Below are 20,173 nucleotides of genomic sequence, written 5' to 3'. Positions count from 1 at the left end.
AAAATATTGGCGCGTCTAATTAAGGCTAATATTTGTGTATGTATTAGTAATATGGGAAACTATATTCTATGTACTTAGAGAGTTTTTTTTTAATGGTTTGATCAATCAATCGTTCAAAAGAGTTCGATACAAGGTACTAACACCCATCAAGTTGTCAAACCGTGTAAGTCTTTGAACTATTGCTTTAAAATGAGATATTGCTCCAAGCCATTGTGCTTATTCTCTAAGCTAATCGTAACGCTGAGTCATTAAATGAGTTAACTTATTGAACAAAATCATCACCAACCACTAAATAATTTTCTCTATAATAATTATTTGAGATTGAAGTCAATTTCATAAACTTCATATGAAGACCTTTTTGATTATGAGGAAGATACTTACTAACTGTACTAGAGTTGATTAGTTTTGTATTTATAGGTTAAGAAAAGAGATGAGGGTGGTATCAATTTATTTTATATTATTTTTTGTATTGTGATAAATTATGAGCATATAAGTTACATAAAAGAATATTTTTTTAATATATAAGTTAAATAACTGAGCCAATCTATTATAATCTGGTCACAATTTATTCGAATAATACGCACATAACATAACACTATTAATTTATGAGCTCTGTTCTGATAAATTAATCAAGCTCTAATTATTTATGTTAGTGGTTATTTTTCATAGTTAATAAATCCAACCCATAGTTTCGAGGAATTATTATTCGAGTACTTTTGTTTGTCTGACGATCCACTAGCGGCTCACCTTTTGCGGTTTGGCGAATTTATTCGGTGCACGTCCTTCTTCTCAAGGACACTGGACACCCAATTAATTAGAATTAAGAACTATAAAAGTGGATTACAAAATAAAAATTCAAGTAAAAACTTGGGTGTGGATCAGCATGATAAATATGTCAAAACTTTTCTATCAGAAAAAGAAAAAGAAAAAAGAAAAAGAAAAAGCATGACATGTCAAAGTTTATTGCTAGAAGTTTTGGCGGCCAGCTTTTGAAACTATCAAATATAGGCAACTTTGAATTAGATTGCCATATAACTCCCAACCTATCAAAAATGTAGTTCATACATCTTCATGTTCAACTTTTGACTGGTATATAGTTCTTCTGCTTCACTTTGACTACGGTGGGGTGGTAGTACGTGGGCTTGTTTTTGAAAAGAAAAAAAAGTACATCTCCAAATATACCAACAGTAATTCGATCGACATTAATAAACTTGGCAGAACGCATCAATAGTTGGCCACTCTACAGTTAGTCCTCTTGAACTCGTTCACCTTAACCCCTACCCTCACCAACTGCAACCTCAATGGGCATTTCACCCTCAAAGAGTAGTTATTCGTGATCATAGACCCTAGCTTGTACCTCACACGCCCATTGAGCCACACCTTGACATCGAAGAAGCCCGTCTTGTTCTCGTTCTTGAATTCCTCGACGCCCGAGCTATCGAGGAATGTGTAGAAGTTCCCCTCCATGACCGACCTCATCGTCGTCGTCGAGTTCTTCCCGTCGAGGTAGAAGGTAGGCAGAGCCACCCGGCTGAACCGTGCAGACTCGTAGAACGAGTCGGCCTCGAGCCAATCGTAGTAGATGCCGAGCTTCTTGGTAGGGTTGCGGAAGCTAACGACGATGGAGAGGTTGTAGTAGAGATACGGAGGGTTGGTCGGAAGGAGAGCGAAGCGGGTGAGGGAGGCGGCGTCAACGGTGACTTTGATCCTGAGAGGCCAAACGATGAGCCAGAGAATTACGGCGGCGGCGACGGCGAAGACGATACAGATTATGAAGGCTTTGCATAGAATCTTGAGGAAGGAGCGGAAGCAAGTAGATGGACTTTTGTTTGTGTCTGTGTTTGTTTTGAGAGGGTTGTAATAGTGGAGAGGAGCCTGACCTCGATGCATAGTTGAGGAGCTACAGCGGAGGGATGTAGAGACAGAGAGGAAGAGAAGTGAGAGAGAGAGAGAGAGATGATGGTCTTTGAGATCGTTTGGGTACATAGAAATATAGGAAGTGAAGGCACGTCAATTATAATAAGACTTTCGTTTGAGCCAAGTCGTCTCATGGGTTTCTTTTCCATGCATAAGATGGATTAAATTACCAACTAATTATAAGAAGAAGCTAGCTCGATCGATCCATCGATCAAAGATGGATTCACATCTCAAAGGACCACTTGGATTTCGAATAAGAAGGGCCCGCCAATGTTTCATGGTATAAGGAGCAGATAATGATGGAATTGTTCGTAAATTTTATTTTATGTACTACTATTTTTTATTTTCTTTAGAGGGCTATGTTTATTATAAAGCAATAGCTGTAAGTCAATTATCCCCATAAGCATCCAATTGGCAATCTGAGAACGCCTCTCATACGGCCGGCAATGGTTTCAAAGGCCGTGATGTGAAAGTTATATATATAAGAGAAACCGGATGTCTACAGAGTGAGTGCTGTGTAAAACTGTTGGTTTGCATTATTTAATTATCTGTGCAAACAAAATTTATTTTTCAGTATAATTTGTGCTTTTCCTACGCGCTAAATATTTGGCCCTTTGACAATTCAAAAATTATGTTAACCAACAATTGAGTCATTTACTACCATTCTTATTGCAATTTCTACCTGCTTTTTTTTATTTAACATTTAATCGTATTACTTGCTTGTACCATATAATCTTCAGGGCAGCTTATAAGCAAATTTCGAGCCATCACATCAAACTAACACAACGTTGGATTCTTCGAACTTATAGCGTGGCCTATTCTAATGGGAATGGGAAATGCCCTTTTCCCTTTGGTCTCTTTATTATAAGCAGATCTTTGAAACATTCTCAACCTCAGCCTGCCAAGCTAAGTCTAGTCACGAGTATCCAAGCACAATTTTTCCGTCAATACGATAAGGTCACATAATGGACAACCAGAACTTTTGAAGTCTACAACTTAGGTGAGAGGGTCTGGTCTTATCAGGAGATGAAACTAGTAACAGACATTAAACTGTGCATTGTTTTAAATTTTACCCCAAACAAAACAGTAATAGCTGAATCTTGATAAAATCTTAAACCAAAACTTATTGGTCAAGGCCAAATTGGAAAATTGAAACTAACCGGAATCGAAACGTATAACCATGGTTTAAAGTGTATATATATATATCATAGTCCTCAGTGACAACTTTATGAAAAATAATCTTACAAGAATAATGACGACAAAAACATATACAATATATGAGCTGATCTCCTGTCAAACTTATGAAAAATATTCTCAGAGGAAAAAAAGTCTGGAAGATTTTGTACAAAATGCAGGATAATCTTCATGCCAACCTGAAGTAAAACGGACTCATGCCAAAAAAATAAGTACAAGGAGGATGTTATACAAAGTTGGCCGAAAGCAAAGCAAGAAATATCACACAACTTGAAGAATGCCTTGCAACTGTAAAGCTGGGCATACAGCATTCACTTACAATCTTCAATGGCAGTAGCAACTACCGTCTTCCCTCACCTGTTGCTTTCCCCTCAAAAAACTCACCAAGCATTCGCTCAAGATCTTCTGGAGTGTACTTTATGTACTTTTGAGGGCCCTTGCCATTCTCAATAAGAGGCCTGTGTGATTACCTTACGAGAATCAGAAAATCATGAAAAACTAAAGAGTAAACAAGTTTCAAATTTAGTCCATATACTAAAATCCAAAAACAATAAAACTTAAAGAGTTATTATGAAAAACTAGCAGAACGCATACAGCTAGCAAACAACATAATCAACTTGTTTCAAGTGTTCAAGTAATCAAATCACGTTTTCACAGTTTCACTGTTTCACACTAATCAGAGATTCACAGTAATCAGTAATCAACTAATTACTTATTAACAATTTAGCACAGCAGTAATTTCTCAAAAAATAAGAGATTAAATCAGCATAGCAGATTAGCAGTAACCTATAATGATCTACAATGTTCTTATCCAACCATTGGTGAGGATGTCAGCAGCAGTGGTGAGGATATCAGTGGTGGTTGGGTAAGGGAACAGATAGGGTGAGAGAGGGGAGGAGTACCAGCACCGCCACCATCTGAGCCTGTCGCCAACTGCCACTACCACCCATGTGTCGCTCGAGAGTTGAAGAGGATGATGACTTGGAGAGAGTTGAAGAAGAAGAGGGATTTGGAAGAGTTTTTTCTTAAAAAAACATAAACTAGTGCCTAAACCCAATCCATCAAGTTGCGCCCAATCTGCCAACTACCACAAATGAGCCATCCCTACCTTGGCTGCCTGCCTATGCAGCTGGGATAAATAGGCAGGCTGCATTCCATATACATGTGGCCACCTTGTTCGGGGTGGCCGCGTGGGCCGACTTTCAAACAAAATTAATGATAAATTTGCTCAAAGATGAGGATTATCTGCCCGATTAGGTCATCATGTTTCCATGACAGGTACAAATTAAGCATAAATAGAAGTATATAAGATGATAGACTGCAAGTATTTTCATTAAAAATCAATAAGCAAGAGTTCTCATCAAACATACTCATGTAACAGATTGAGTCTGTCTTTCTATATTTATATCCAAGCACAAGTCCAGTAAATAATGTTGGCATGGAATATTATATGCATGGAAACATACCCAAAACGCTTTATGAAAGATCTGTATGCAGGTAGTAGAATTTCGGCAACTGCAAGCCGCAAAGACTCACGGAGTTCTTGATCAGGCACAGTCCATTGACACTGCCTCTGATGAAGCTCATCAAACTGTATATTGAAAGACCTAAACCTGATAGAAGTAAAGCTGGCTCAATCATAGGAAATGCCACATATCCAGAGTGACAATAAAAAAGATCTAGTATGTCTCCCTGACCTCTCTTTTACAGCTGTTCTTGAGGCTCCACTGCTATTGCCTCCATCACTCCCCGGAACACCACTACCTCCTGATGAAGTCAAGCCCTGTCCAGAGAGGCTTTGCAATATCTGGTAATGGCACATGAACAAAGTTAATTCAGCATGCATATTCTAGCATATTGAGTATCAGAAGCTAGACTTTTGATGCTATCAATTAAGAATTTTAGTATCGAAACAATGGAAAGCTTAAATTTGAAAATTAAGGGGAAAAGACAACAAAAAACTGAACATCCTACAAATTGGAAATATGCAAAACAATGAAAAAATAGAAACAAACAGAAAATTCCAGAAAATTTGATAAAAGTACAAGAACTCAAGAATGTGTCAACGGTATTCATGTGAGTGAATCATTGATTCATGTCACTTGATGTATTTGTTGAAGCCTAAATAAAAAAAAGCACAATTCTTACTTATTCTTGCAATCCAGAAAGACAAAAGTAATTTTAAAAAAATTCTTGAAGAATGCCTTGTTCATCTACTTGCTTTCCCAAATTATTCCAAGTTGAACAAAATTTTAGATTAACCTCAATAAAGGTAATATTCAAATTATGATTCCAAACGATGGCCAACCATCACGGAAAGAACACCAAAACTTACCATTTTGTACTGAAACTAAGTAGTTTCTATAGAAGTTGCTTGAATTACACAAGTAGAATATCGATATTAATATATAATATCCTAAACTGGGTCAGTTTGGATGAGTTGTATCTGTCTTGGCCAAAAACTTTCTAATGAGAAACATCTAACAAGTACTTCAAATGGTCTCAGCAGAAAAATTAGAATTTTGGCATATGTGCTTTATTAAAAATTTTCTAGTTGTACATATATAGTTTGAACAAGTTTTATGGGTGTCAAGAAATAAGTCTTTAGTAGAACATAAGCAAAAAGAACCTTCATGTATGACTTCTGATATAATATAAAAATATCATGGTACCGAATGATATATTGAAAATTGGAAAAGAAAATGAAAGTCTGTTTACAAGCCCTAGTAGGACCTTAACCAGAACAAACTGACATGTGATTTGCAAATAGGACCAACTAGAATCATATATATATTGCATGATACAAACTACGCAATCTTTACAATGGAAGGCATTTGAAACATAACTCAATAACAAGACCATGTTACCATTATGTGAACAATCCAGTGAAAACTTAAAAAATTAATCAGATATGTAAAAGACAACAGTATATAATGTGTTTACACAGACAAACGAGCATAATGAGGTTCGATTGGTTTTTAAATTTATCTAACTAAACCTTTGCCCAAGCAACCCTTCTGTATTGATTAGCATTTTGTTGCACAACCCTCCGGTGTCTCTGTATCCAATCATCACCCAACAAATCCTTTGCTTCTGATCTGAGAATAGATGGAACCACAACTTTAGCCATAAATGTCTGCTTATAGTATCTGACATAATAAGTGACATACCTGCGCACGGATTTGACTATATAGTGGATGTTGTTCATAAGAAAGAGGTATGCTAAAGAAGGATCCTTATATTGCTTAGATTTTGCATCCAGGTTAGTCTGAAGGGCCTGCATAATACGCATAGTGACAGATGCCAGTTGAGAATTTGTTTCATCTCCCGTTCCAAACTCTTGAAAAAGCTGCTTTAATGTTGACTGATAGCTGCAAGTTTCACAGACGACTGTCAGACATGATTCCACAAAGTGCAGCATTAAATTGTGATCATAAAATTTAACAACATTGCTTTCAAACTTCTCAGATCAAACATAGTATATGCTATATCAGATGACTTCAACCATTGTCTACATCTGGGTACGTAACTGAAAGGTGCGACGTAACAAATGTTTTGTTCCCAATTGAAGTGAACAGATGATGAAAGTAAGAATGAGATAGATGGTAATGACTAATGAGTATATTCTATGTAACTTGCATACAGAAAGCAAATGGATTACACATGAAAGCAGGAGCAGCCTTCCAAGGTGGCAAGGTAAAAAAACCACAGTGTATTGTGACCCGAGGTGAACTAATGAAATCCCAAGATCATGTAGAGCATCTAAAAGGGAATTAAAGAATACGTCACGGGAAGAATTTTCAAGCAAGAAAGAAGAACCCTAATTTTTTTAATGGAAGTTTCCAAATTCAGAAACTGAGAATCGGACTGAGATAGACAGCAAGAAAGATGGAAAAAGATTTCAAAAAGTGCAGACCAGTACAATGCAACCTGTACATAACAAAGTGTGATAGCATGCAGACAGATGCTTCGTGTATTTGAAGACATTGGATAAACCAAACTACAGATGGACTAATCAGCAAAGAAGGAATAACCTCAACTTCATTAAAAAAATTGCATTCAATTTCTTTTAACTTGTGATATATGCCAAAAAGACTCATAAAAAAATCACTTTCTAATATATAATGAGGCATGAATATAGAGTTAGTAAACTCCATTATAGTAACATAAACAGATTACAAATCAATAACAAATTCAAATAAATAAATTATATTAGCCAGGCCCAACTACTAGCATAAAGACAGATCACAGATCAATAACAAATTCAAACAGATGACAATATAAGGTCCAGCACCACAAGATCGGCATTAGATGCATATAACTTGGCAAGGAAGACTAAAATTTTGAAGTAAAAACAGATGAAATGACTTACTCAAATAGGAACTTCACATAATTAATAACATAGCTTGTTAAAGGGTGCACAGTTCCATCAAGAACAGTACTTTTCGTTGCATCTTTTTCAACTGCTTCCTCAAAATCTCCAAAGGTCTCTTGTGCAGTTTGCGCCAACTGCTTAGTCAAACTCAGTGCTGACTCTCGCATTCCAGAACATGCTTTGCCCTCAAAAATGGCCTCAATCTAAGAAACCGATTTACAAAGATACAGATCAATACAAACTTGATGCAAATATACATGGTCTCCAGGTAAAAGTTTGGTCTGTGTTAGACAGCCAGTTAATGCAAAGGCTTAAATTGTTAAGTAACAAACCAACAATGCATTTCATATATTTAAGATGTCCATCTGTGGCCCTATGCACCACTCGTGGACAAAGGAAGAACACCCCGCACAAAAATATATAATAGAAAATGTGGAATAAATGGAGCTAAATGAGGTTTAAATTTTAGACATCTAGAAAATTAAGCTCTAATACCATGTTAGGTAATTAATTCATTCAAAGACTTTAGTTGTTATATCTTTAACAGTTCAAAAACTCAAAGTTACATACTTCAATAGAAAAGGTAATAAGGTGTGAAAATGGTTTGGGACAGCAAGAGGATCAGAAAGGACCAGATACTAAAAGCATGTAAAAATTGTTATATGAAAACACGCCATCAGATATGCAAACCCAAAGCTTCTGTAAAGTCATAAAACACACAATGCAAGGTCCTTGGCAAAAAATTGTCAAACCATTAGGCACAAGAATGCCGTAGTAAGCAAGTCCACATCTAAGTCCTGATGAATATAATATACACTGTGCTCTGTGGTATCAGGGTCTGATATATATGTCACCATTCTTGCTGAAACCATTATTGTGCTTTGAGGACAGAAGTTATGTGACATGCATTCAGAGATTTACCTCGGGTTGTAGTTCACGCATTATCTCATACATGTCTAGCAGCACAAATAACTTCTCTGGTGACCTTTTGCTTTTAGCAATAGCCTCTCCAAAACTGAGGAGGACTGCCATACTGTTCCCTGTTACTTCAGCAAAACATTGATCCTTAAGAGAATTGATGCCTTCAAACATTTTATCACATAATTGTCGTTCCCCAGCAAAAAGTAATTTGACCTGTTTCAATGGTAAATTACTTGGGATCAAACAGTAAACACAGTTAAAAGCAATTTGTTTAGAAATTCTTACAGCAATTCGCATGAAGTGAATCCAGTTCCCTATTTTGGCCTCTATACTCTCCCACTGCATTTTCTGCACCTCCTCTCTACTCAGTTTTTCAACTCCCAGGTTCTTAAGGCTCCTCTCTAAAGCTGAAGAACGAGCTTCTCTGAATCAGAAGAGAAGATTTACCAAGGTGAGCCATTTAATTACCAAAAAGGAAGAGGTGCAGATCACCAAAACTGAGGCAGATAGTAACCATATCACTAAAGAAGTTAAGATGGCAAAAAAAGGCATCTTGTGTTTATATTAGTGCATATGAACGTTTCTGCATAGAGATGCAATAATGAAAGGACATTGTGAACTTTTTGACAATAGCAATTGTTTTGACAACACCGTATTGTAAGATCTTACAGCAAGTCTTTCTTGGACAGAAAGGAAACTTTTCCATGGGACAGATTAAAAGAAGAGGATCAAGCCTCGCTTTAGGAAAAAGATGAAGTGGTACCTGTAAATTTTCAGACATTGCTGCTGGTGTCCAGCTTGAACCAACTGTTGAGCTAACTTACACAGAAGAGGCAAAAAACGTGGATCAATAAGTGTCGGAGGTGTGTATACTTGATGCTCCGATTGATTGGGAGCTGATGGGTGTCTGCCATTATCAGCCTGCTGCCCAGGTGACTCAGATGATGGTCGAAGAGCACTTGGAAGGCAATCAAAAAGGTGGTCAGGCTCCACCGGTTTGCTGAAAACCAAGAGAGAGAACTAGGTCAATGGACAGAGCGTTTTCAAGAATGGCGTGCCACTGCACCCTTGAATATAGTAAGTTGAAATATTAGCCATCACAGGAAACACTTTTTATGCCAATGATATGTTTCCAGGACAAACATTTCAATCAGCACAACTACTATATCACTCATAGTCGGTATCTAGCAACCCAGATGCACCTGAAGCAATCTAATGATCAAACTAATTACATCGTATTATCAAGATTAAGGTTGTTGAACAAGTAGCTTCAACCTCTCAACCTTGAAGGATGGAACAAGAGAGGACTGAAGGAGAAAGCATTCAACATATGGTACAGTACTAGCATTTGTGGTGTTCAACCGTGTGGGCTGAAGAGGGATGCCTTGAAATACTTCCATGCTTAGAAGTTACAAGAATGCATTTTACGGGATTTAAGGAATATATTCTGATGTAGTACAATCCCATTGAAGTTCTTGTCTATTCTGAGGTAGTACAATCCCATAGAGGCTCTTGTCTATTATTACACGTGGTAGTGCTGGAATTTGTTCCTTGTCACTGAAACACATTTAAATCAAGGGACTCCAAACATATCGATCAGTTACTCCAAAAATCTTAAGTGAGAAGTGCGGACTAACATAGCGAGTCAATATATGGTGAAATGAAAGGGTAGACTAGCAACCAATGACCCTAATTTTCGGTGAGAGTTATCCTTGACGACCACTTTGATCTTCACGCTTAACTCATCATAACCATCACTTAGAGTTTTCACATAATTAATAGGACATCTAATGGATCTGCTGAAACAAACCTTCGTGAAGATAATTGCTTCAGGAACTCATCCTCCATCCTCGCGATGGCCTTAGCCAGCAGTGTATTAGCATGGTTGAGAACCCCATCACTGCTCTTGTAGCTCTTATTCGAGCTAAAAAACCGCACTATACTCCTCAACCGATCAACTGCCTCCAGAAAACCTTCCAGATCCTCGCTTGGCCCTTTCAGTATTTCTCGCTCCGCCTACGCCCAAAAGAGGGAAAGAACGAAGAAGAATTTTTTTTTATAAAATCTCAAAATCTGCAACTAATTCGATCAGGAAAACATCATTTCCACTAGATTGAATCTCAATTAGCCCAAAACCAAACCTCTCGAGTGCGATCGAATTGCCCCAGTATGACGTCCGCCGACCTCAGCGTCTTGTCGATGTTCTCGTGCGCGGTCCTAATTGCATGCGTCCTCAACTACACCACAACAAAGCCATAACGAACCTACTGTAACACCAACCCTAGAAGAGCCAAAGGAAAATATCAAAGGTGTTGAGAACTACCTACCTGGGTGGGGCGCATGGCGGACTCGAGGGCGGAGAGGCGGTGGTCGAAGGAGCCAAGAATGGCAACCATGCGATCTGTTATGGTCTCGCTCCGATGGAGCGACTCGCGCAGGAGGTTCGCCCTCTGCGTTAGGGTCTCCATCGCCGTCGAGGGCAAGATCCCCTTCTCCTCCCTCCGCCTCTTCTTGTTCTTACTCGATTACTCTTTTATTTATTTATTTTCTTTATAAATGGATCTAGAGAAAGAGCCAGAGGAGTGGAGGGGTTTGGTTTAGGGATTTTGCTTTTCTCTATACTCCAGTGGGCGACCTTTTCTATTCTTGTTTCCAGGGTGGAAGTGGGGAAGAAGAAAACTACGCGCACTAGCTGGCATTTTGGTTGCCGTTGTTAGAGATTAATTAACCTTGATCTGACTCAAAAATAATATATATATATATATATATATATATAACCCCTCAAAAAACAAAAACAAAAAAATGGTGAAAAAATACACCCTAGAATTTTACTTGTCATAAAAAGGCATTAATAGCAGAATGAAAAATTATAATTCGCTCACATTTATAATTGATAAAATAAGAGAGGTTAGCACTAATTAAATAAAAGCAAAAATTCCTAAACTACTTTTCTTCTCTCTGTCATCTTTCATCCTCCAACGTTGCGCTTTCGTGTCTCAATCTCCTCTGTTAATGACTTCTATGGCAATCTCAAATCTCAAATTTCCAATTTCCAATCTCCAATCTCAACCTAACCATTTCATAATTCCTTCGATACCTACCTACAATCTTACTCCAGATATTTCATTCCCCAAACTCTCCACCCTAAGAAAGAGAAGAAGGGAAGAAATGAGAGAAGTGAGGTAGAAGAGGAAGAAGGGAGGGAAAGAAAATAAGGAAAACAGAGGAAGAGAGGAAGCATAGATAACAATACTGGTCCACCTCAAAAGATGAAATATTAATTCTTCTGGCATGCATTTGCCACGTCTTATTTTATTTGTGATTTGATTATTTACAACGTACTCAGAAAAGAATTTTAAAACTATCAAGAGAAAACTAAAGAAAAGAAACTACAACAAGCTTTTGCAATTGATGATTTGGAAAGAGAAGATAAAAAGTATGATAAGAGGTAAAGGTGACGAGGTTTCACACGGTGCGGTTGGCTTCCTCACTCATCATCCCTTGGAAACTCTTCGCCAACCAGATTGCAGTTTCTCGGGGAGAGACCTTATCCTTCCCAAATGGCTTTAGAACAACTGCAAGTTCTTCCAACCTATTATGCTGCAGTAATTCTGCAGAAATCTCTAATAAACCTTCAAGGGCCTCAGCTCTCTGTCTAAAGGAATTGACATCCAAGGTTTCTTTAGCTGGAGTTTTCTCTTCCTTTGATCCAGTGTTGGCCTCTGAAGAATTTGACCTCACTTCTCTTTCTGAGCTGTTCGTCTTTTCCTTGGCGATATTGCACTGTGGAACATCTGATGTCAAGGTAGCAGAGTCAAGAGATACAGGAGATTTTGGACTAGGTGAAATGCTCTTTATGTCCGCTTCATCTCTTACGATATTCAATGGTTTACCCACCATGTCCATGTTCTGAACACCCATCTCAATATTCTCTACCAATGGTTGCTCACTACCAACACGGAAGCTGCTGTGTCTTATCACATGGATGATATCGTCAAAAGCTGGTGTTAGATGAGAAGCTGCCTGCTTCTCCAACATCTGATTCGATATTTGTCCCTTCTCCAGAGAAGTGTTCTTTGTGGCTGCTGAAACGAATGGAGCAAAATCAGGTATGGATGAGAGCAGTTCTCGGACGCTGAACTTCTCGTCTCCATTTTGTATAGTAATGTAGTTATGCTCAGACTTACTGACGGGAAAATCATCTTTACAAACAAACTCTTGTTCAGAGCTAGGGAAGGATGGCACTAGATACGAACTTGAACTGATTTCATCATTACTGCCAGTACTCCTCTGTAAATCCTCTGCATTAAGCTCACAACTCACTGTAGGTTCAAAATGATGATCTTCTGCAGAAGGAAAGTCAGAGCCAGAACGCAAATGTGTCGAAGGCGAGCATCTTGGAGTGGATACCAAAATTTCAGGAATTTCCTCAGCACCATCTACTATTGAGTTGGAGTACGTGATATGATGTTCCTTTACCATGATTAATGGAGATTCCTGAGAAGGGATGGTTTCTGATTCAGAATTGTCTATCCCAGTCAGTGCTTCTCCTGAAGTAGTCAAAGAAACCTTTTCATACTCCCGGTGCTGGCTGATGACTTGGTTAGAGCTATGGGCGGGCCAACATGGACTTTCCTCATGCTCAGGAGTAATTTTGGCAAGAATTCTTTTAGTCCCAGTATAGGAAGGGCTTGGAGTACGAAGCCCAGCTGATTTCTCTACAGAAACAGCACACTTTCTAGTATTAATAGCAGAAGGTGGAGGCCTTTGCCTCGTCTTTGCAGAGATGTCAATGTCGGCGATCTCTTTGACAGGAACAGATGGTGATACTCCATCATGTCTAACTTTAGGTGTTGGGGAGGACTCAAGAATAGGGAACTGCAACAAGCCAAGTGACAGAGGGAGAATAACCAACAAGCAAAAATATTGAGGGAAAACACAAAAGAAAAAAACAGGAATTAACCCATACCAGATGCTTTAAAGGATGTGACACATGCACCCGATTCGCTGAATCACTGTTGATCTTCGCTGATTCATGTGTCAGCACCTCATTATACTTGGAATTAGAAGAAGTGGCACTAGTAGGTTTGGGCAACTTTGGCGATGGTTCTGTGCTATTTTTATTGCTCAGGGTACCAGCTATCTTTGCACGGCTAGATCTCACAGGAGAACTGCTTTCTCTAACTCTGATATCCTCTTTTAGTGCCATCAATATATTCTTAACGGTTTTTGGTTTCTTAGTCTCATCTTTTTTTGGCTGCTGATCAACAGGTGTATATTTTAATGAAACTTGTCTCTCTGGTTCTAAATTACAGATGTCTTTATGAACTCTAACATCTTCAGGGGGAGAGGATGTATCATCAGCAGGAACTCTGTCATCAGTTAGAATAGCTTCTGTTTCAATTGCATTATGATCAGAATTTGGCGCTAAACCTGATGCATTTCTCTCGCTTGAGTACATACTGTCCTTATCACTGCTGGAAATGCTGCTGCTTTGACTTAAAGACATGCTTCTCCGAACACTGCATGAGGTGGAGATGGGCTTCTCTTGTGACTGGATTACATGTGAAGAGTCAGGAAATGGACGGTATTGATTCACACAAGGTTGCAGATGTGGATGTCTTAAAATTTCAGATGCCTGTGTAGATTTTGTGAATCACAGCATATTAAGACTTAAAGCTATAAGGCAACAGAACATGGAAGTTGTGGAAACAAGAGTTGGACAGTTTCAAATTGCAAAAGTGGAGGCAACTTACGCTAGGCCGATGCTCAGGGTTCTTTCTCAACATGCTTTTGATAAGTGTTTTCCTACATCAAGCAGCATGGAAGATATGAAAAATCTAAAATCTTCAGAAGTTGTTGAAGCAAACTAGTTGTATTGCATGATAACATATCATCACGGTATCCATCAGTTCAATGAGTAAATGAACTTCAACAAATTTTTAATTCTAACTGAAATTTGAGAAAACACCCAAGTATGATGAACTAGAGAGGTCAGACAGTAACTTTATGGATAGTCCCACAGCCATGTCCAAGCGACAGGCACCAATCCACTGAGCCTAAGAAAATGCTTGAACAAATTATTTGTCTAAGCTACTACATAGATCTTAGACCTTCAACAAATGGATAAAAAATGTGTTCTCAAATCTTAGGATCACTCCAGCATACTCAAATGATAACTAGCATATAATGTTATTTGCCACAACCACTCTATATTTGGTTATACTATATCAAATCCCAATGAACAAACATTGGGCTTTCCAATGGATAAGAGATACTGAAAAATTCAAAAGATGCAGAAGATAAATGTTGCACAACATGAACACTGACCACAAAATGCAAAATACCAAAAGAAGCAAAGGATTGATTTTACCACAAGTAATTGAATGAAGTACAATATGCAAAGCAACTAATTTTATCAGACAGCGTAAGTCAATCAACTTGTCACAATAGCATGAAGATAAGGGCACATGTGTACTTACAAGGAAGAAGAATAGCAGGTAGGCAATGGACCAATGGACGATCGATTTATCTTACTTATCAATCCAGCCATATCCTGAAAGCCAACATGAGACAATTGAAGATTAAATAGAACTTTTGATATTGCCTTTTCTTGTAGTAAAAAGATGGAAGTGCAGCATCATATCCAATTGGATTTTTGACATAAATGAAAAGGCCTGGTATAGAAGAGAAAAGTTAGATAAAGTAAAACCTACTAATCCTCTACAGTTAATGGTGTTAATAACCAATTAACTCTGAAGCATATGCTATTAGTTATGGACCAACAAGATATATTGTATCTTTAACATGCCCTCTCCTGAGATCCCTACACACTGGACATGGCCAGATAAACAACGGGATGCAAGTTTCCTCCACATTACACCACAACCGATAATGAAAATAAGGATTAAAAGAGAGTTGACCTGGTCTATTATTGTGACCTTAGCTCAAATATCATCTTAATTCGACATCTTCTCTAAAATCTTAAGCAATTAGAGAATTAACAATTTTATCTGGGCTAGAGATATTTCAATAGGTCAAAGACGTGGATTTGAATTAGCTGGGTGGAGGTTTGCATTTTAATTCATAGATAGGCATCATGGGAGTGGAACTTGGGATCCCCTACTCCCTTACCATGCTAAATAACTTATTGACCTAAAAGGTTAAACTGTTAAAAGTAATGGACCAACAAAGTCCATATGCCCTTAACAAATGGTGTGTCCTACTATAAAGAAAATAGGCATATGAAAGACATTGGAAAAGCTGATAGTAATCAGAGTATACTTCTTCAATTGAATACAAAATTCACACCATGGATATTACATAACATGAAGCTATATAGTGGATCATAGCTAGGGGAAACAGGTTTTCCAGTTAATCTAGTCTCTGAGGAAGCAAGAATGCAACATACTATAGACCTTCAGCATATTAGGTGCTGTTACCACAAAGTAGCAAGTAATTTGTTGTCGCTATACCACAATGATGTGACTACAAAGAAATTACAGACTTACAAAAGCTTTGAAAGCAGGTCGATAAGCTGCCATCTCATACATGCAGCACCCTGTTGAATCAAATCCCAATTAAAGCTAGGGAGTTAACAATCAACATTTGTCCCCTATCTAAGCATCATTAAGAAACAACGCAAAAGACCATCCTACCAAGTGACCAGATATCTGATTTGAATCCATAGGGAATGTCTGCAAGCAGCTCTGGACACATATAATTTGGAGTTCCAACAACCTAAAGAAAGAGTGGTGCTTACCATAAATTTCAAGTAAAAGAAAGAAGGCAAGCATTGTATAAAGTATATAATTATACTAACCAAAGCTACAAAAATGAAATGTATCACATGTAATGGCCTGGGCTCTTCTTATAGAGGCTGCCATTCTAAATTTTGATATGATTAATACTAGCGATAGTGTTGCATAGGTATAAGTCAAAATAAAACTCCAATTAGTGGAGTAACTAATTTATTAAAAAAATAGGAAATAAGCTATCTATCTAATAACGATTCTATCCAAATAGTAAACCAACAAATACCTTCACAGAGATAGCTTTTTAAAATGGCAAGTGGAATCAGATAAAAGTTTAATAGGAAAAAAGGGCTCTTAATGTGAATATTTAATCTTGTTATAGACAAATTAAGGGCCTTTATAGAAAGTCGACATCTCAGCAATCCAGATATAATCAACTTTTCATTATGTGGACGCAGTAATGCAAGTATCTGGAAGAGTCTATACCGTATTACCTTTCAAGTTCAGCAGTAAAAGTAACCTTGTTGCCTTGACAGTGCACAAGATTCTAATTCCAGAAATAATATTTTCGTTTATAATCTCATGCAAAAATGACTAGTATCCATTTAAGGCCACAATTTCTAAACTTTCCAAATGGACTAAAACAGTTTGGGACACAATATCATCGAGAAGCATTCAAATGACAAGTAAAGAAAGCACATACAGAAGAAGCCAAATCATCGGCCTTTAAAGTCTTAGCAAGTCCAAAATCTCCTGCAAATTAATCCAAAAAAGTGTGCATAAGTGAAAGTACTCAAATCTAGGCATAGTACAGAAAAGGACTAATAACCCATTCTGAATGATGCTTGCCCTGAGCAACTAACCAAGGCGAATATCCTGATCCTTCGTGAGAAATATGTTGGAACACTGTGAAGAATGTGTAAAACAAGTTATATGAATAAATTTTCAAGAGTAGAAGAAATGCACAATTGTTACTAATAGTCAAATATACTGACAGACCTTAAGGTCTCGATGCAGAACAAAGTTGGAATGCAAGTATTCAACAGCCAACAGTAGTTGAGTAAACCACTTCAACAATTTCTGAGGAGCATTTTTGGAACATTGTCATTGCACAGGTCTCCTTCAATGCACAACGATATCTAAAAAGTTCAGTTGTATTACCTCCTCAGGAAAGTATATTCCATTTGATCTCTTCATTAACTCAGCCCTGTTAGATGCCACAAATTCTCACTGAGGCAAAACGTGATGTACTAAGAAACATAACCCAATAAAATGTTGAAGAGCACTCACATGTCTCCGCCTTCACAGTATCCCGTAACAATACAAACATAGCAGGCCTGCGTTAAAATACATAAAATCAAATAAGCAAGAATTGCAGTAGATAAACAATACCTAACTAACTATTTGTGAAGATACCTTCTCCACCCAAGCCTCCTTGAACTCGACGATGAAAGGGTGTTGAAGCCGGGCAATGAGAGCCATCTGCAGTCAATGTTTTTTTTTTTTCTAAGAAACCTTCGGAAACATTCATCTTTCACAGAAGTCAAAATAAGCTGTGACAAATTAATCCATTTGCCTAACCTCTTGATGAGCAGACTTTCTGCATCGTTCAGTTTGTCTCGCAAGACGGATCTTCTTTAGAACATACCTGAAATCCAAATAGTCCTGAGCAACAAAAGAAAGTATCCTAAAGAGTATACAGAAGAGTAAAAATCCCATCACGAGAACTGATTTTGACTTACTTCTTCTTCTCAAGCTTATGATTCACAAGAATTGCTGCTCCAAAGGCTCCTCGGCCAATCTGTTCCATTATCTCGTATTGATCCATCCGTGACTCCATCGATCGATCCGCAACTAAAAACTAATTCTACTATTCGCAGATATAGCATCAAATAATCATCTCCCTCAGTTCCCAATCACATCTAGAGTTAGCTAAGAATGAAGAACTCGAGCCTACATTTCTCACTCCAAACTCCAAACAAGGAGATCCAACGCTGTCGTAAAAACAAAATCCACACAAATTAGCCTAAGAATCGATACTCGATCAATTCAGATCAATCAAGATGGAGATCGCCATCAAGAATACAAACCACAACGATCTGTCACCATCTCTCGCCCCCGCATTGCTCCTCCCGTCGCCTCATCACCATCCAGGCCACAGCACAGCCGATCTCCGGCTACCTACCGCCAGTTCTCGCCGGAGATCTCCATAGCAATGCGATCGCAGTGTCGATTCTGGCGTCGGAGGGAGAGAGCAGAGGGAGTTTGCTTTCTTCTTCTTCCTTTTTTCTTTTTGGATGTTTTTTTTTTAAATCCAGTGGAGTAGATATAAATAAACGGCTAACCATGGTTGGAGGAAGGGAGGGTTGGGTTTAACGACGAAGGGTTAAAAACGAAACGAAGAAATCGCTTTAATGGTTGAGAAGGGGGGACGTCAGAAGGTTCTGCGTCTCTTTCTCAATTTCTAGGTGGGGCTTTAATGGTGGTTGCGGTACTGTGCTCCGCTGGAATAACTTTATCATGACTGCGACTTAGAATAAGACTAGGTTTATGCACAGTCGAGAATAACCAAGCGTTGGCCTGCTCGGATAGTCCCCTGGAACATGATAAGAGATCGGAAACGCTCTACGTGGATCTTAGATATGGGCGCTGGTTGCTCTGGGACTCGCAGGACTGGGCTTCTCAATGAAAGACACATGACGAAGAGCGTGAGGCCCATTGATTGGAGGCTTGCGATTAACGTGAATCCGGGAGGAGTAAAAAAGTAATTTGGAAAAGAAGAGGGATTTATATGAAAATAGACAAATAATTCATGATCTAGGTGTAGTAGTTATCTCTTTAAAATAATGTTGTAAAAGACGAGGGCTTTTCTACAAAATTGTATTCTTCAACGACTTTCTTTTGAAGTAGTTAGGGAACACTGTATCCACATGATCTTAAATATTTTGGGGATGGCAATGATTAAGTGAGGATAGGGTCGGGTTAATTGATTTAGATGATAATATACCAACGGAATAAGATCTGTCGGTTGGTCCGAAATCCTTATTAGGTTAGATTTTTTATTTAAATAGATTTAAATGGGTAATTAATTTGTGGAGGAAAGTGACATACTACCAGTGATGTATCGACATCCTATTTGTTATGTATTCCAATTATAATGGCCTGATGGGTCTAATAAACCAAATAGAGTACCAAATAAGTACAAACAACACCTAATAGGTCCAGACCATCTCTTTTATTTTGATAGATTATAAGTTTGCAGTCTAACTATAAATTAGAAAAAGTACTAGCCTTCTTTGCATATATTGAAGTACTTTATTTTATTTATTTTTATCAGATAAAAGAAAATCTGTAACATCAAAGAGGAAAAGTTTCAACCTTGTCAATATTAGTCCCAACAACTTAAAAGAGAGAAGCATATGTCCCAACAATAATTAGGAGGGTGTGATAGATAAATAAAGCAGATGAGGGGAAAAGGAAGCTGTGCTAATATCTCTTTCAAAGCTCTACTACCATTGCAGCTATCATGTGATTTGAGTTCTTTCGTTTCTTCTAATAAAGAAGAAATCAAAAGACAACGTTACAGGTTACACCCTACTAGGCCGGACAAGTTTCTCCATCATCATCAGGTTTAAATTTGTTGTTTGGAGTTAGATTCCATAGATTAATTATCCTCCTTTTCTGTAATTTTCTTAAGTTGTTTGATTTGCAAGCTCGCTCTCTTTAATAATCACTAACTAACTATGGGCAAGAGCTGACCTCTTAGCTTTTAAACTCGGAGTACTTCTGTATCTATGGAGTATTTAGAGTTTACATTTCTTTGCTTCAATTTATTAAAAGTATCGCAAAGGAGCGAAACTCCAATGGGTTACTCTCATGTGGTGATATGGTAGGGCGGTAGATGTGGTTTTAAGTGAAGAAAATTATACCTTTTCTAGTAAGAATGTGAAATAGATTAAGCCGTAGGATTTTTAGATTGAGAAAAGTTAATTGGCAAATGAATTTCATCTAA

General features: G+C 37.9%; 3 protein-coding genes across 4 annotated transcripts; all 3 read right to left on the bottom strand.

The window, feature by feature from the left end:
- Positions 1 to 988: 988 nt before the first annotated feature.
- On the bottom strand, positions 989 to 1,948 carry LOC140769115 (NDR1/HIN1-like protein 10). The gene has a single exon (XM_073109679.1). It carries the CDS (start codon positions 1,888 to 1,890, stop codon positions 1,225 to 1,227), a length of 666 nt encoding a protein of 221 aa, XP_072965780.1. The 5' UTR covers positions 1,891 to 1,948; the 3' UTR covers positions 989 to 1,224.
- A 1,222-nt stretch (positions 1,949 to 3,170) lies between these two features.
- On the bottom strand, positions 3,171 to 11,069 carry LOC140768393 (exocyst complex component EXO70A1-like). Its single transcript, XM_073108654.1, has 12 exons — positions 10,735 to 11,069; positions 10,549 to 10,644; positions 10,218 to 10,423; positions 9,171 to 9,407; positions 8,693 to 8,831; positions 8,408 to 8,620; positions 7,484 to 7,689; positions 6,282 to 6,482; positions 6,110 to 6,209; positions 4,809 to 4,918; positions 4,578 to 4,724; positions 3,171 to 3,569 (listed from the first exon to the last, which is right to left on the bottom strand). The coding sequence occupies exons 1-12, from the start codon at positions 10,873 to 10,875 to the stop codon at positions 3,452 to 3,454; spliced, it is 1,914 nt and encodes a 637-aa protein (XP_072964755.1). The 5' UTR covers positions 10,876 to 11,069; the 3' UTR covers positions 3,171 to 3,451.
- Positions 11,070 to 11,668: 599 nt separating this feature from the next.
- Positions 11,669 to 18,564, bottom strand: LOC140768631 (serine/threonine-protein kinase Nek5-like). 2 transcript variants are annotated; one of them, XM_073108974.1, is made up of 15 exons: positions 18,252 to 18,564; positions 17,904 to 18,155; positions 17,743 to 17,826; positions 17,578 to 17,643; positions 17,452 to 17,498; positions 17,323 to 17,368; positions 17,161 to 17,241; positions 17,025 to 17,067; positions 16,865 to 16,914; positions 16,066 to 16,147; positions 15,919 to 15,968; positions 14,890 to 14,963; positions 14,164 to 14,215; positions 13,377 to 14,045; positions 11,669 to 13,285 (listed from the first exon to the last, which is right to left on the bottom strand). In XM_073108974.1, the coding sequence occupies exons 4-15, from the start codon at positions 17,641 to 17,643 to the stop codon at positions 11,873 to 11,875; spliced, it is 2,673 nt and encodes an 890-aa protein (XP_072965075.1). In that variant the 5' UTR covers positions 17,743 to 17,826; positions 17,904 to 18,155; positions 18,252 to 18,564; the 3' UTR covers positions 11,669 to 11,872. The 2 variants fall into 2 exon arrangements, with proteins under 2 accessions (XP_072965075.1, XP_072965074.1); XM_073108973.1 differs by having other exon boundaries at positions 17,743 to 17,809.
- Between the last annotated feature and the right edge of the window lie 1,609 nt (positions 18,565 to 20,173).

The sequence above is a fragment of the Typha angustifolia genome, chromosome 10, assembly GCF_048772165.1.
Source record: "Typha angustifolia cultivar Huaian chromosome 10, ASM4877216v1, whole genome shotgun sequence".
Taxonomy (NCBI): Eukaryota; Viridiplantae; Streptophyta; class Magnoliopsida; order Poales; family Typhaceae; genus Typha; species Typha angustifolia.
This window is presented reverse-complemented; position numbering and strand designations above follow the sequence as displayed.